Source organism: Artemia franciscana, chromosome 5 (assembly GCF_032884065.1).
Source record: "Artemia franciscana chromosome 5, ASM3288406v1, whole genome shotgun sequence".
In the NCBI taxonomy this organism is placed as follows: Eukaryota; Metazoa; Arthropoda; class Branchiopoda; order Anostraca; family Artemiidae; genus Artemia; species Artemia franciscana.
Window position 1 is genome coordinate 32,910,984 of NC_088867.1, and position 16,253 is coordinate 32,927,236.

The 16,253-nt window shown below is 35.0% G+C and overlaps 1 protein-coding gene across 3 annotated transcripts in view; it reads right to left on the reverse strand.

The window, feature by feature from the left end:
- Positions 1 to 16,253, reverse strand: part of LOC136027291 (neprilysin-like) — a 79,408-nt gene that overhangs the window by 18,227 nt on the left and 44,928 nt on the right. For all 3 annotated transcript variants that reach the window (XM_065704389.1, XM_065704391.1, XM_065704390.1), the window contains exons 7-10: positions 13,358 to 13,462; positions 9,993 to 10,134; positions 6,512 to 6,726; positions 3,454 to 3,734 (exon numbers count right to left, since the gene is read on the reverse strand). In XM_065704389.1, coding sequence (XP_065560461.1) covers positions 3,454 to 3,734; positions 6,512 to 6,726; positions 9,993 to 10,134; positions 13,358 to 13,462 — 743 coding nt within the window. The remainder of the gene's footprint in view (positions 1 to 3,453; positions 3,735 to 6,511; positions 6,727 to 9,992; positions 10,135 to 13,357; positions 13,463 to 16,253) is intronic.

A 16,253-nucleotide genomic window follows, 5' to 3' on the forward strand; every position in this document is an offset into this window, starting at 1 on the left:
GGGGAGAAATTACACACAGGGTCGGGGGCGTAATTCCAGCATTTTTATTGGGGATGAGGGGGACACGAGAGGTCTGCATCCGGAAAGTAAAGGGGCATGGGCTATATGATAATTTTTTCTCCAAAGTATTGGGGGTAGGCAATTGCCCCCGAAACGAAACGACGTCATTACACAGGGTATGCTACAAAATTTACCCATCACTATTTGTGTAGTGTCTATTATTGAGTCCGGACGAAATTTTCCTGGGGGATTTTCAGCAAGGATGGAATTGCCCGGGAGGAACTTTCTAGGGGGGGGGGTATTTTACGTTGAAAGAACTTTAATTTGAGGTATTTCCTGGGGGAGTAGGGAATTTTCGACGTAGGGAAATGGGATTTCTCGGTATTATTTGAAAATTGATTCGATATTAATTAAAAAAGCAAGTTTTTTCAACTGTAAGTAAGGAGCAATATCATAACTTAAAAAGGGCATAGGCTTTTCCATATAAGAGGGGAGTTTCCCCCTCCTCAATACTTCGCTCTTCACACTAAAGTTTGACTTTTCACCTCAATTCTTTAAGGACCACTTCTAAAACACAACGTCGTTTAAATAGAGTGAGAAGCTTTTTTTAAGTTATAAAATGCTTTAGCGTGAAGAGCAAGGTATATACAGAGTAATTTCAGCTCGTTTTAAGTTTTGATGTTGCTCCTTGCTTTCAGCTACAAAAACTTGTTTTTTTTTCATTGAATTCATTTATTAAAGATCATCAGGACATCTTGGAAGGGTGCAAAGAGGGAGCCTTTAAATAGATTGAGATGAATGAGTAGCTTGTGTAGCTATCTGAGCCTCGGACGGCTTGGTGTGGCATTGACTTGTTAGTAGTAATAGTAGTAGTAGGCTAGCAGCGCGCTAAGCTAAAGATAAAAAGCCGAAACAATACTGACGAGGAGATAAAGAGAATTGTGCAACAGGGATTTCAAATGAGCGATATAAAGGGAAAGCCTCTGACTCAACAATGTCTCTGAGATTTTAGATATTAGTCATATTTTAAGTCCATTTTTAAAGGCAATATTGATTGCACTCTATTACTCAAGCAAATATTTTTTTACAATTATTTTTCTGTGGCGCAAATTACCCACTAACATTCAATATTTCCATAAGGGCGCACCAATACTACTTATAAATAAAATTATTATCAGTGTCTTTGCTCATGCATAGCAAATTTTAAAAGTTACATATTCAACGAGTAAACTTATCAAGATGAAAAGATGACCAAAGGCATTTCGGCATAAGACCAATGGCATCAATTGGAGTAAGCTATCCCTCGATTTTTTTCTCACCCCATAGATTTTGAAAAATAAATTTGGGAGCATTTTCATTGAAGAGTACTTTTTGTATTTTCACTGAAAATTATGAAAAAAAAACAACAAAAAAATCCCGCTAGGTTTTTAAAAACAAATCCCCCTCCCTTTAAATTTTTTAAAAAAAATGTTACTGCGCAAGACTCGTTTTGTCTATAAGAAAGTATTCCCGCGGATGTAGAAATAAGGGCATGAACTTTGCAGAGTTTTTCTTTGGCTGAGTGTGTTATCTAACTACGTCTTAGTAACATGATTAAACAAAAAAACAAGTTTTTTTAAAATGAAGAGTAAGGAGCGACATTAAAACTTAAAAAAACAGAAATTATTCCGTATATGAAAGGGGCTTTTCCTCCTCAACGTCCCAGTCTTTACGCTAAGGTTTGAATCTTTCTCTTAAATCCACTTTTTAAAACAGTAAAAAACTTTAGCGTAAAGAGCGAGACGTTGAGGAGGAAAAGCCCCTTTCATATACGGAGTAATTTCTGTTCGTTTTAAGTTTTAATTTCACTTCTTACTTTCATTTAAAAAAAACTTGTTTTTTTTTGTTTAATTTCTGGACGTTTTTGAATTAATGCATGTTTTGATATTGGCTATCCGCACATAAATAATTAAAACAAAATTTGCATATTATTTGTTTTGGCTAAATGGATTTTTCATAGTTTTAATCGGAAGATTTTGAGAAAAAAGAAGCGAGGGAGGAGGCCTAGTTGCCCTCCAATTTTTTGATTACTTAAAAAGGCATCTATAACTTTTAACTTTTTACGAACGTTAAGTAAAAAATATACATAACTTACGAATTAACTTACGTAGCGAACTTCTATATTCGTATATTTTTATAGCGTATATGAGGGGGCTCACCCCTCGTCGATGCCTCGCTCTTTACACTAAAGCTTAAATTTTGTCCTTAAGAATGACCCCTGAACCACAAAGGCTGTAGAATAAATATTTGAAATTACTAAAAATACTTTAGCGCAAAGAGCGAGGTATTACGAGGAGGTAGAGCCCTCATATGCGTAATAATTTCTGTTCGTTCTAAGTTTTAATGCCGCTCCTCACTTTCAGTAGAAAAACTCTTCATATTTATTTTTTCATTGTTTTTTTAAATAATACTAGAAAATTCTGCGCCCCCTCCATTGAAAGTCTCTTCCCCCAGGAGAAGTTCCTCCATGGAAAGATCCTCCCACGTAACCCCCCCTAAACTCTCCCCCCCAAAAAAAAAAAAAAAATCCCCCTGAAAAACGTCTGTACACTTCCCAGTAACCATTACTATATGTAAACACAGGTCAAAGTTTGTAACTTGCAGCCCCTCCCACGGGGACTGCGGGGGAGTAGGTCGTCCCCAAAGACACAGTTATCAGGTTTTTCGACTATGGTGAATAAAATGGCTATCTCAAAATTTTAATCCGGTGACTTTGGGGAAAAATTGGCATGGGAGGTGGCCTAGTTGCCCTCCAATTCTTTGGTCACTTAAAAAGTGCACTAGAACTTTTAAATATCCATTAGAATGAGCTCTTTCGCGACATCCTAGGACCACTGAGTCGATACGATCACCCCTGGGAAAAAAACAACAAAAAAACAAAACCAAAAACACACACATATGTGACTTGTCTTCGTGCAAAAAATGCGAAATTCCACATTTTTGTAGATAGGGGCTTGAAACTTCTACAATAAAGTTCTCTGATACACTGAGATGGTGTGATTTTCGTTAAGATTGTATGACTTTTAGGGGGTGTTTCCTCCTATTTTCTAAAACTTGGCAAATTTTCTCAGGCTCGTAACTTTTGATGAGTAAGACTAATCTTGATGAAACTTATATATTTAAAATCAGCATTAAAATGCGATTCTTTTTTATGTAACTATTGGTATCAAAATTCCATTTTTTAGAGTTTTCGTTACTATTGAGCCGGGTCACTCCTTACTACAGTTCAATACCAAGAACTGTTTGATTATGCCGGATCTAAAATATTCAGACATAGGATATGCGCTCTCGGTGAAAAAAACAAAAAACAAAAACAAAACACTTTTTCTTTTCTGGGGGATTTGATCTCCTAGCTACGGGTTATACCTTTTATTACGGACATAAGATATGGATTCCAAGTCTTTTTCAACTAACCTATCTCTGTCAGTGGGCTTACTGAGCATCCTGAATTCATCTACTATCATCCAATTACTTGCACTTTGAATGTTCTCAAAGTGAGATTCAGATGCAATCGTCAGTCCTGAGTAATATTCTTCAAGAGCCTCTTTATCCAGAATCCAGTCAGGGTAAGCCATCAGTTCTTTCATAGCATCAGCTTTTTCTTTGGCAACAGGTTTGGTCTCTTCACTCATCCATTCTAACTCATCAACTAGCTCTTTGAATGCTATTTTCAAATCAACTACCATTTCGTTCATCTGAAAACGAATTAGAATAATTTAAACTTCCTACTCAAAGTAATAAACATAAGTTCTAGCCTTTTTATAAAGCTGGATAAAGTGTACACCGTATTCCCTGTCAAGATCCAACATGGTGGTTTCGGTCATAAGATTAAGACAGGTTGGAGAACAGTTTTAGCTTATGTTGAGGATACAAAAAAAGAATTTCAGCTGGCAGTATTTTTTCCAAAAATTAATTATTAAAAACTTTCCGAAAAAGAAGCTTTTCAGAGAAAAGTAAAGAGCTCTATTATACTTAAGACCAGCAGAAATAAATGCCTATAATGATTCAACTCGAAGCAACCAGAAACTACTATTAAAGAATAAATAAAACCCAAAACGAACAGAAATTAAATAAACAATCACAGCAATAAAAACATACAACAGGTACTAATATAAATGAATAAATACATCTAATAACAAGTAAAGCTTATGTTGAATATGCAAATCAAGATTAAAACGAACGAATTATTTTGCTATTGAGGCGTAAATGAAACCCAAAACGAACAATAAACAAACAGAAATTTTACGTATTCGAGGGGGTTGCGCCTCCTCAACACCTAGCTCTCTAAGCTAAAGTTTTTTAGTGCTTTTAAAAAAGCTTATTATTGTTCTACTTAAATGAACCTTGTGTTTCAGGAGTCGTTCTTAAAGAATTGGGACAAAATTTATTTTCTGGTCGTTTTTCTAATTAACGTCACGAAATCTCGCTCCAACTCTACTGGAAAATCCTTCCTCCCCACGAATATATTCTCTAGACAATTCACTCCTCGTGGAAATTTACGTAGGATATTTGCCCTTAACAACTCCGCGCGTAAAATTGAGTCGGCAAGGAGAAACCAAGACAGAAGAATTTCGAATAGAAATTTTGGCAAATTCCCCCAGTGAATCCCCCTAAAAGCCCCCCCCCCGCGAAAAATGTATGCATACTTCCCAATAGCAAATACTATAAGTAAACAATGAACACATTTTATAGCTTAAAGACCTTGCCCCAGGGGCTGAGGGATGTCATGATGTCTTCAAAGGCATACTTATTAGGCCTTTCAACTATACTGAACAAAATGGCTATATCAAATTTTTTTCAGACTATTTTGAGAAAAAAGGGCGTGGGAGAGGGGCTACTTGCCCCTTCAATCTCTTTGGTCTCTTAAAGTGGACACTAGAAGTTATAATTTCAGTTTGAATGAGCTTTCTCCCAATATTCTAGGACCACTGGTTCAGTACGATCACCCCTAGAAAAACAAAACAAACCAATAAACACGCATATGTGATTTTTCTTCTGGCAAAAAAAAAAAAAAAAAAAATACAAAACTCCATGTTTTTGCATATAGGAGCTTGAAACCTCTACAGTAGGGTTCTCTGATACACTGGATCTGATGGTGTCATTTTCATTAAGATTTATGACTTTTAGGGTTGTTCCCTCTGTTTTGGAAATCAGGCAAATTTTCTCAGACTCGTTGTCTTTGTCGAGTAAGCATAAACTCAATAAAACTTATATATTTTAAATCAGAAACGTAAGCCAAATTTTTTTTATATATCTATTGGTATCAAAATTCCGCTGTTTAGAGTTTTGGTTACTATTGAGCCGGATCACTCCTTACTAAAAGCTGGTTAATACGAACTGTTTGAAATCGGAACGAATAAATATAAAATGAAAAATCCCGTCAAACATCAAAATAAAAGATACCGCTATTGATAAACTGATAAACATTTTATGCCTTTTGTCGGGACCGTTTCCCAAACAGAAATTTATCTTTTTGCACGCTAACTTCCTCTTGGTCCTAGGACTTGCAGCTTTAAAATTTTAAAATAATCATGGATATACAGTTGTTTTGCCCATTTTCCGCCCCCTAGCACCCTCCTTCTTCCAACAAAAAATGCATCCATCGTAGGCCGAAGAAAAACCCCTGAAAGTTTGAGCCAATCAGAGACCAAAATGAACATGCCACCCTTTATTCACAATAAATCTGCCTGGAAACAATTGAAAATTTGCACAACAAACCGTTCAAAAAACTGGGGGGGACGTCCTGTGGTCCCTAAAGCCACATTTATTAGACCCTCCAAAGATCTATAACAAAGCATTTACACCAGAATTTCGATTCAAAATGACGAACGCTTACGAGTGGACGGGAGCAAAATAGGGTGCAGGAGGGGACTCTTGCCCTTTAATTATCCTCCAGCCCTTAAAACTACAACAAAACCTCTAATCCACAACAATGAGCCCCTCCAAGGTTTCTAGGACCACACCCAACATACCAAGTGGTCAGAAAAAAAAAGAAGAAAAACATGAAAAACATACACATGGGAGGCAACGCTAGAGTGTTGCTAATGATAAAGCGAACGATCAATTTTTCAATTCCTGAAAAGTTCGTCAAATCACAGAAGTCTACCAACTCGCATCTAATTCAGACTAACAAGTGGTGACTCCTGTAATTTGCATTCTGGCTGTATTCTATCATACTTTGGTAACAATAGTAGAAAAATACGCTTTCAAGTGTATCCTATATCTTATATGATTGTGTATTTATATGGTTAAAGGCTTATTTCAAGTATATGTATAATTGTATCAACAAACAAAAAATCGCAACACAATCTTCCGAAACCAAAAATTTTGATTTTTGTTATGTTAACCAGATTTCCTTGATAAAAAGAGGTCATAGCCTCTTATATTCTTGTTCTTTCTTTTAAACTGATGAGAAAACAGCATTGAGAATCAACTTTTACAATCAAGCACAAAATATTAGCTTTCAACGTACCTCTTGCTTGGCTACATCATCAAATGTAGCTTGAATATAGGGATTGCTGATGGCGTATCCAAGATAGCTGTTAACTTTTGATACACATTTAACCCATGGTAATTCCTGCTTTTGAGCTCCAGTAATGAGCTTTGTGAATTCAAACTCAGCATCAATCATGGCTTGAGCTGTCTCTGGGGTTAAGCTCCGAGCTAGGCGCCACATTGCATGGTTTGCTAAACAAACATATTACAGCTTAATTACAATATTACAGAAACATAGTCTGGTTCTAAATAAGAAAATAATAATTTCCCCAAAAAGACAATTCAAGTTGCCTTAAGGAATTCTAACTCATACCCGCACATAATTACTCATAACTCATACCCTTAGGGTTAAAACATCTTCTATGCGTCTTATGTTTGCGTAAGTCTATAATACTGCCTTCCTGAAAAACCTACAAAGAGTGCTGAATCTATTCTGAAACATTCCTTGAAGTATTTCTACAGAGACTAATCTGCCATATGTTTACCTTAAAATTACTGATTTTGTCACCCTTAGACTGAGAGATGCCGTAATTTATTCTTTGTCACTCTTAGAACGAGAGATGGCATAATCAAAGACAAAAGCGCTTCACAGAGATGCTTTTCCCTAGACCATATAACCTATGTTATTCTAAAACATCCCATGTGATAATCATAAAATGTGAAAAAGCATAAAATCATTCTCTATGACCACAATTCATCCACATTCTTCCAGTTCTTCCACAACCCTTCCATGACTTTTTACGGTTCTATGTGCTATTTTTTGTTTTGAGACTATTATTTCACTTTTTAGCTATGTTTTTTTTTCATGACAAAACCTGATTTTTTATAATCCGTTAACAAGATTATTCTTTTTTTTATTCGCTATCATTTTATGTTATTACTTCTGACTTGAAACTAAAATTCAAAATCGGTGACAATGTTAAGGTCACTGTTATCGTAGGGAAGCACAATTCAGTTTTAAAATACAAACATGTGAGAAAAGATTTTCAGGTCTGTGCAATTAATAAGTTTTAGTAATCTGGGCTGTGGAGTGGATAAATCCTCAAAATGACACCAAAAACAAAAAGAAAAAAAGGGGAAAAGAAAAGCCCAAATACTACGAAAAAGATAATTCCCTCAGTTTTTTTTTGTTTTAATTTTACATGAATGTTGAATTATTTCCCGTCCAAGATTATTATCTTTCTCTCAAAAACATCAGATAAACTGGGAATTTGTTGTCCTAAAAGAGTTCAGCTCTATTTACGGACTAGTTCTGATATGATCCTACATTTCTCATCACTACAAAGGCCAAGATATTTTTAAGAATTAACGACGCTTCTTGACTACTAAGGTCCCTGCGTCGGCCCTGCAGTGCATTCCTGCAGCGCGATTCGATCTCTGGGTCCCGTATTACCAAGCTAAGGTCAAATCCACTGCGCCACCACAGGACACCAAGGCCAAGATAATTTTAGAATAAAGGCCAATCGTGGATCAGAATAACTCTTATTACTCTAGACACCTAAGACACCTAACTTACACCCAAGACACTCAAGACACCTAACTTACCCAGGAGTAAAACCGCTAAAACAATCTTAACAAAAATGAGAGCTACACAATCAAATTAACTCTCACATATTTTCTTACTTAGAGATTCTGTCGGAGTAAGGGGCTTATCCTTTCACGGTTGCATACTTAGGCAACCCAGGAAAGAACGAACCCTACGTCATAGTAGCCGGAAATTTAAAACGCTTTTTGAAAAAGAAACTGTCAAGTGAGAAAGAATTACCAAATATACCTGATTCAGGAATGGTAACTGCTGTTCTGATTAACCTTAATGATAAAAGTTCGTGCAAAACCAAATTTATTGAATTTTAATAAAAACGGGGTGGGATCGAAATACAATATGAACCAATGAATCACTAAAGCAGAAAACCCCCATTTAGGACAATTACAGCCTATCTTGAATAACAAGGAAAATCACCTGGATGTACCTGGAAGTAGTAATAGATCTCCTTTATTTTTCTGTCGCTACAAGTGGGCCGCTGAAACATGATATATAGATGCTTAAAGGCTCATTTGAAAGTAAATTGCAATTAACACTTACTTTTTATAAGTATCAAAACATACTATAGAAAATAGAATATAATTTTTGACACAAACTACATCTTCATATGCAAGACAATGGCACCCAAATGACACCATATACGGTAGATTACAACAATAAAATAATTACGGCATACTGATCATTATAGTTGCAGCTGAAAGTTGTCATTTGTAAATGATTCAGGATTATCGTGAATCAACAAGTATCTCGATTAGTCATAATAGTAAAGGTGCGTCACAAAAACAAATTTATAAGAATTTTAAAAATAGCTTAGAACCCTTCAAAAATGGCATTGGATCGAAATAAAAAGTGCACGATTGGAAGCAGCATTGATGAAAACCTTACATGTGTAACTTAGGCTCCTGGGTTGAAAAACAAAGAAAAGAAATTTTTATTTGCATGAGTTACACTGATGTGTACCGATTTATTTCTTCTTCGTCACCGTTGGTCGGAACATCATAGAGAACTGTTTAAGGGCTTTTTTGAAAGGAAATGGCTATATCTAGTGCTTTTTGTAATTAATTAAACAGAGCATTTAAAATAAAACACCATGTTTGACAAAAATGCGTCTTCGTATACAAGATTATGTGACATTGGGTATGATGTCATATTTGAGTGATTCTGCCGCCTAGTTCCCTTGGTTTTGTTCTTTATTAGATGCAGCTAATAATTGATTAGATTGATCATTTGTAGTCGTCTTCGAAGCAGCGCTGAAACATTACTTAAATCTCTCTCCACTGAAAAGAAAACTATTAGTGTATGTCTTCAGGCGGCTTGGTGCTGCAGTGAGTTATTGGTAGTAGTAGTAGTAGCAGTAGTATATTAACTTGAACTCTTAGGAAATGATCCAGGTTGTCAAAGAGCATAGATATAATTTTTCGGGAATAATATTAAGTTTTATTTTTTCCGGTCAACTAGAGGAGGTATAAAACTAAGTTAAACAATACTATTTGTGTCAAGACGATTGTTACATCTGTGTTACTTCACCTTGAGTTTGAAGATGCGTCCTGTAGTGGTAGCAGGACGAAAATTTAAACAGCACGTATATTTAAGGATTTGCTTATCAAATGAATCCTTAAAACAGCTCTCCACGATCTTCCAGTGCCCCAAAAGTGGCAGAGAACACATTAGGGCAAATTAGTGCTACCAAAGCTAAAAAATAATTTTCTAGGATTTTAAAAAGGGAGCTCCAAACCAGGATTAAATCTGGACATTAAATCTTTCAAGATTATTTGTCTGAAAAGCAGGTGCATTTTGTTGTGCGCAGTATTTTATTTAAGCCCAGTTTCAACATAAAATTTTAATGTCACTCTTGATTTACCCTTCACGATTTAAAAGGGTTTTCAGGTAGTGTCAGAGTAAAAAACTGAATTACCAATCCGTCTATAAGAATGAACTGCAATGTGGACACTGACATTTGAAATCCATTCAGGCTCTACAACAATGACAACTGTTGACTCGTCAATAACTTGATCCGTACCGGAAAATACACCATTCAAATAATCCAGCCAGTCCATCTATAAAAAAAAATCAACTATATTTGGATTTGAAATTTTAACAGAAAATTAAATCGTGGTGTGATCTGTTGTTTTACATTTACTATTACTTTTTTCTTTTCTTTGCGATAAATTCCTTGACACTATATTTGCTTATCGCTAATCTTGTGCTAATTCTATTAAAAGAATAAAATTCTATTCAAATTGGTATTTAAGTTTATGTTAGATGAAAAACAAAACGACAGAGTAAAAACAAATTTTTAATGAAAAAATTGTTTCTTAGAATCAATGGAAAACTAAAGTAGTCTTAGATTTTAATCATGGGTATTCAAAGTTCGTACTAATAATATTTGTTAAACTTCGTATATGACTACATTTGCTTATAAAAGCTTTTCAGTTTTGTACAGTATTTGCTTCTTTGCATCCCTTATCTGGATCTCAAGGAAGATGTTGAAGGATTCTTCGGGGGAAGGGATCACAAATTAAGGAAGAGTGCTTAGCCTAACATTTAAAAAAAATATCTAAATCTCATTCTCAACACTTTATCTAGCGTATGTATAGCTGTTTATTCATGTTTATTTGCTATACCATGGTGTATACTTGTAGACGATTCAAAAAAAAATACAAAAAACAATATATTTCTCTTTTTTTTTACCGTCAAGCTAAGGGTTACTCTTTATTATTATTTTGTTGTTTTCATACAAAAATTGTATTATTTTGTTTCACCAGCTAATCTTCAAGAGAGTAAAAACAACACCGAGCACAAATATCGTATTTGTAGCCAGACTTAATTGTTATACAGTCATCGAATCGATAAGCAATATTTTCTTAGAAACACAGATTCGTAGATTGATTTTTGTAGAAGCACTAAATTAAAAAGAGAGTTATTATAAGTAGTGGATTACAGAGTAGGACTCTGTTGGTCCTACTCTGTTTTTAATATACATCAACGATTTATTTAGAGCAGTAAAGAACGTGATTCCTTCTGCATGTTGTACTCTGTCACGAAAAGGAAAATACGGTGGCATCTTCTGATATTCTGCAATCCACTCTTGAAGATTTAGTTGCCTTCGCTGACGACATTAATATCCTATGTGCTGAAGACACGGAACAAGCTTTGGAGGTTAAACTTCACATGCTTATGGAGCGGTCTTACCACTGGTTTGATACTAACCGACTTGCTTTAAATATCACTAAATCACACTTTCTCATATTTTCTAGAACTGGCAAGGTATGCCCGTCCTTATCAACTATATCTACCTCGAAAGGACCTTTGTCTCGACCTAACGTAAGATACGTGAGTTTCCTTGGAATTTTGTTGGATGAGAATCTCTCTATTAGAAACCGCATCAAGATGGTCCAAGCAAAGATATCACGTAATCTTGGGATTATTTGGAGACTTTAACACATTTTTCCTGGATCTATTCTTCGGACCCTGTATTTTTCACTCATTCAGCCATATTTAACTTACTGCAACTCGATTTTGACGTCTACTTTCCAGTCTCTGCTCCATCTGATTAAAGTAATTCATCAAAAGGCTCGCCAGTTAGTTAACGAATTTAATTAAGGACATCGAAAAGTGATTTTGAATACTTATGCACTCTATGTCGTCTCTTCTCTTCAATGATTTTCAAGTATCTTCATGGTGAACTACATCGCTGTTTCAATTTAGTCCCCGAATAGCATGTGGTAAAGTATGGAACAGTCTCCCTGATCATGTCCATAGCATTCCCTCGTTTGATGCCTTTAAAACCCAACTAAAAATATTTTTGGTTGATAAATATAATGGGGAATAAATTTGAGAAAAAAATTATTTTTGAATTGATTTGAATTAATATTGTTATATGTTTAATAATATGATGAATAATGAGGGTAGGGCGACATCCCTAGATGCTAGGCCTGAGTCCGTTTATTTATTTAATTTTAATTGTTGTGATTTTGTGATGGTGATATATGGTGTGGACTTTGATTTGAATTTCGAGGACGAAGTGGTAAGTAAAAATAACACAAAATTAATTAACTGGATTACTTTTTTTTAAGAAGAGACTCTTTATTTGGTATTTATTTTTGTTTTAACCCCTATGTAACGGGTCATGGAGCCTTGTGGTGGTAGAAAGTTATTGTTGTCCATTTATTTTGATGTTAATAAACTGAACTGAACTGAAAAATTTAAATCTTGCGTGCGATTCCAGCACAGGACAAAAACCTTTGACGTCGGATTATAAAGGTTCCCTGAATCAAAACACGTCTTGCGTAAGTTACTTGGAGAATGTAATGAGGAAGCGAAAGCTCTATAATAACAACTGCCGGTGTAACTCAAAATTACGTAACCCTCAGTTACATCCGGGGGTTCCCACTTGACCATCGGCCCCTGAGGGCAAAATACCTAGAAAAAAAGAAATCTCGAAGAATAAAAAATAGCACTTGCGTTTAAATTTCATAAGTGAATAATTACCTGTTACATAATAGCCCCGTGTACATAATAAATCAAAATCAATAATACCTACTGGTTGCTAGGGCCCCGTCGGAATTGGTTGCTAGGGCTTTGCATAGGTAAACAATTAACTATTACATAGCAACCAGGTAAACAAAAATACCCCTTATAGTATTACAGAACATCCACCTCTTTAAGAAACTCTACGAAATATCCAATAGCTTAAAAAAGTGCCGGTACCGAGATTCGAAGAGGGTACTGGGCGCTCGGACGGATTGGGCTTACGCTACTAATAATTTGCTTTCCCCAAAATAACACAAACAGAAGCAAAATATATGCCAACGCGATTTTGCCTGGACAACTTATAAAAGTATGATTAACAGTGATATTTCACCTTTTTTTGTGGATACACCAATAAATTGGTTGTTTCAGTTGCAGTCCCTTCAGTTGGAGTCTTTTGATAGATTTAATTTGAATGGACTCAGTAGATAATCGACAAATAATATATTCTTCTTAATAGGTTACTTAACATCCACTATTTAGTTCCATCATTAAGAAAAAGCAACTCGTCGTAGTAAGCAAATTTATGAAATAGGTTATTTAACATCTACTATTTAATAGGAGTTTAAAATAGTTTTCAGCTTGATATATCTAAGTTTTTACAGTAGCTTAATGAAGAAAGGGTTGTAAAAAAAAAAACAAAAAATCCATTTATATTTTAATATTTCTGAAGCAGCTAATTTAAGGCTTAAAGTGCATATTCTGCGTAGTTCCTCATCTAAGTAATAATATGGTAGCAAAAGGACTTGCCTGAGCCCCACCAGGAATAGAGTCTGTAAATGCTTGAAGTTCAGCTACAGTATAAGGGTTGTACATGGCTTCATTATCACGACGATCGGCAGCGTCAACTAAAAACTGAAACAAAATAATTCAAGTATTTACGTTAGCTATGCTAAGTGGTTAGGTGAGCGATATTAAGAATCTTGTGAATAAATAAATACAACCACGTTTTGCAACCAAAGCTAGAGTATGTATAGAAAGCTAATGCATAGAAGTATGTTTTGCAGAAGCTAATCTCACTATTGCCAGCCTGAGCAAAGACTTGATCCTTTAATTTAAATCAAACTATCATCCATCTTGATATATGCATACTCCAATTTCAACTGGAAGAAGTGTAAAAATCTCAGAAAAGGATAGGAGTCAAGTGTGTAATTATGTGCCAAAACGATTTTAAAGTCAAAGTTTGAAATTCCATCTTACATATCATTCCCAACAAAATAGCAGCTCCTACTGTGCCAGTAACTCTAAGAAATTATTCTGAACACATCTATATGATTTTTAAAAAAAAATAAGTTTCATTGTCCTAATGAATGTCTAAGAAGCTGAATAACAGCAAAGACAATGTCGTTTATAATAGGCCTATAAGTTAATTTCTACTAAAGTCGCGTTTTCATTTTTAGCTAGTGATATTGTGTAACTTATGTCAAAATGACACCACATTTAGTCTTTTTTGAAAATTTTTGTTTTAAATTAATTTCTTTTCGTTTTTATTGCCAAAGTTTCAAGTATTTTAAAATTCCCCTTTTCAAATTAATTTTTATTCCAAAATAAATTCTAAAATAAAACTATACATATCTTGAAACAGTCTTGGCAAGGACCAATAAAACTAAACTGAATATTTGATATAATGAGAGTAATTGATAAAAGCTCATTAGCTCAAGATTTTATTTCACTGCAATTTTCATTCTATTTTCAATGTTATATCAAGTATAAAAGAAAATATTTGTAATATAATTCGTTTTAGTAAAGTGCTAAATACGCAGACGACTTTATGCTTTATCGTTGGGGAAACCGGTAGTACCGGAACTCTTGAAAGATACATTCGTTTAAAATAAGCCTATAAGTTAATTTTTGGTAAAATCGCGTTTTTGTTTTTATTTAGTGATATTGTGTAAGCTACGTCAAAATGGCACCACTTTTACGTGCACCTTGATTGGCTACCCAGAAAGACGGAGCTTGACCAATTTCGCCATACAACGTCAAATGGACACAGATAAATGCAACAATGATGGCTTATCATCAAGGGATGAGACCAATAGAGGTAAGTAGTCCCTTAACCACGTTCTTAGTCACTGAAAAAAAATTGTAGATAATTCCTTTGGAAGCACCTAACAAATAGCACTCATGTTTCAAAACCATATATTGGACACAGTCATTACCGTGGCTTCCAAAATTCCAATCTTTCTTCATAAATATATCTTACTATTCTTTCAATCTTTTTTAACTACGAGAAACAACCTCGACTTTGGCATTTCTACTTTTAACATCCTCACCATCTTCGCCTTCCTTACTAAGAACACTACCCACGTAAGTGAAGCTATCCACTTGATGAATCTTCTCGTTATCCAATATCACCTCTTCCCTTCATTTATTTCCTATTTATTTGACTTAGCCAACTTAAAATTAAATTTTTAACACATTCCTGCATCCTGAATTGTCAAATCATATTACTAAGATTGTCATCTAAGACACTGAAATCATCATCACAATCTAATTCTACTAGAGTTTTACTTTACAATTGTATTCCATGCTCCCCCATAGCCTTTGCCATGCTCCTTAGGACCACGTCCATCACAAAGATCCATACAAATAGGGATAGAACGCAAACTTGCTGAATTCCCGATTCAAGACGAAACCAGCTACGAGCCTCATTTCCTAACTTTACCGTGGCAATGCTATTCTCGTATATAGCTAAAAACACAATAATGTCAAACAGTTCGTGGTAACGAACTGTAGTAAGGAGCGACCCGGCTCAATAGTAAACAAAACTCTAAAAAACGGAGTTTTGATACTAAAAGATACGTCAAAAGAATCGGATTTTCACGCTGATTTTAAATATATAAGCTTCATCAAAATTAATCTTTGTCATCAGAAATTACGATTTATTTGTTTTTTTGTTTTTGTTTTTTTCCCAGGGGTCATCGTATTGACAAATTGGTCCTAGAATGTCGCAAGAGGGCTCATTCTAACGGAAATGAAAAGTTCTAGTGCCCTTTTTAAGTGACCAAAAAATTGGAGGGCACCTAGGCCCCATCCCGTGCTAATTTTTTCCCTAAGTCAACAGATCAAAATTTTGATGCAGCCATTTCGTTCAGAATAGTCGAAAACCATAATAACTATGTCTTCGGGGATGACTTACTCCCCCACGATCCCCGGGGGAGGGGCTGCAAGTTACAAATTTTGACCAGTATTTACGTACAGTAATGGTTATTGGGAAGTGTACAGACGTTTTCAGGGGGATTTTTTTGTTTGAGAGGGGGTTGAGGGGAGGGGGCTATGTGGAAGGATTTTTCCTTGGAGGAAAATGTCATGGGGAAGAGAAATTCAATGAAAAGGGCGCTGGGTTTTCTATCATTACTATAAAAAAATGAAAAAATAAACATGAAAAAGTTTTTTCAATTGAAAGTAAGGACTAGCATTAAAACTTAAAACGAACAGAGATTATTACGCATATGAGAGGTTCTTCTCCTCCCTAAATACCTCGCTCTTTATGCTAAAGTATTTTTAGTAATTTCAACTATTTATTCTATGGCCTTTCTGATTCAGGGGTCATTCTTAACGAATTGGGACAAAACTTAAGCTTTAGTGTAAAGAGCGAGCTATTAACGAGGGGATAATCCCCCTCATATACATAATAAAAATCTAT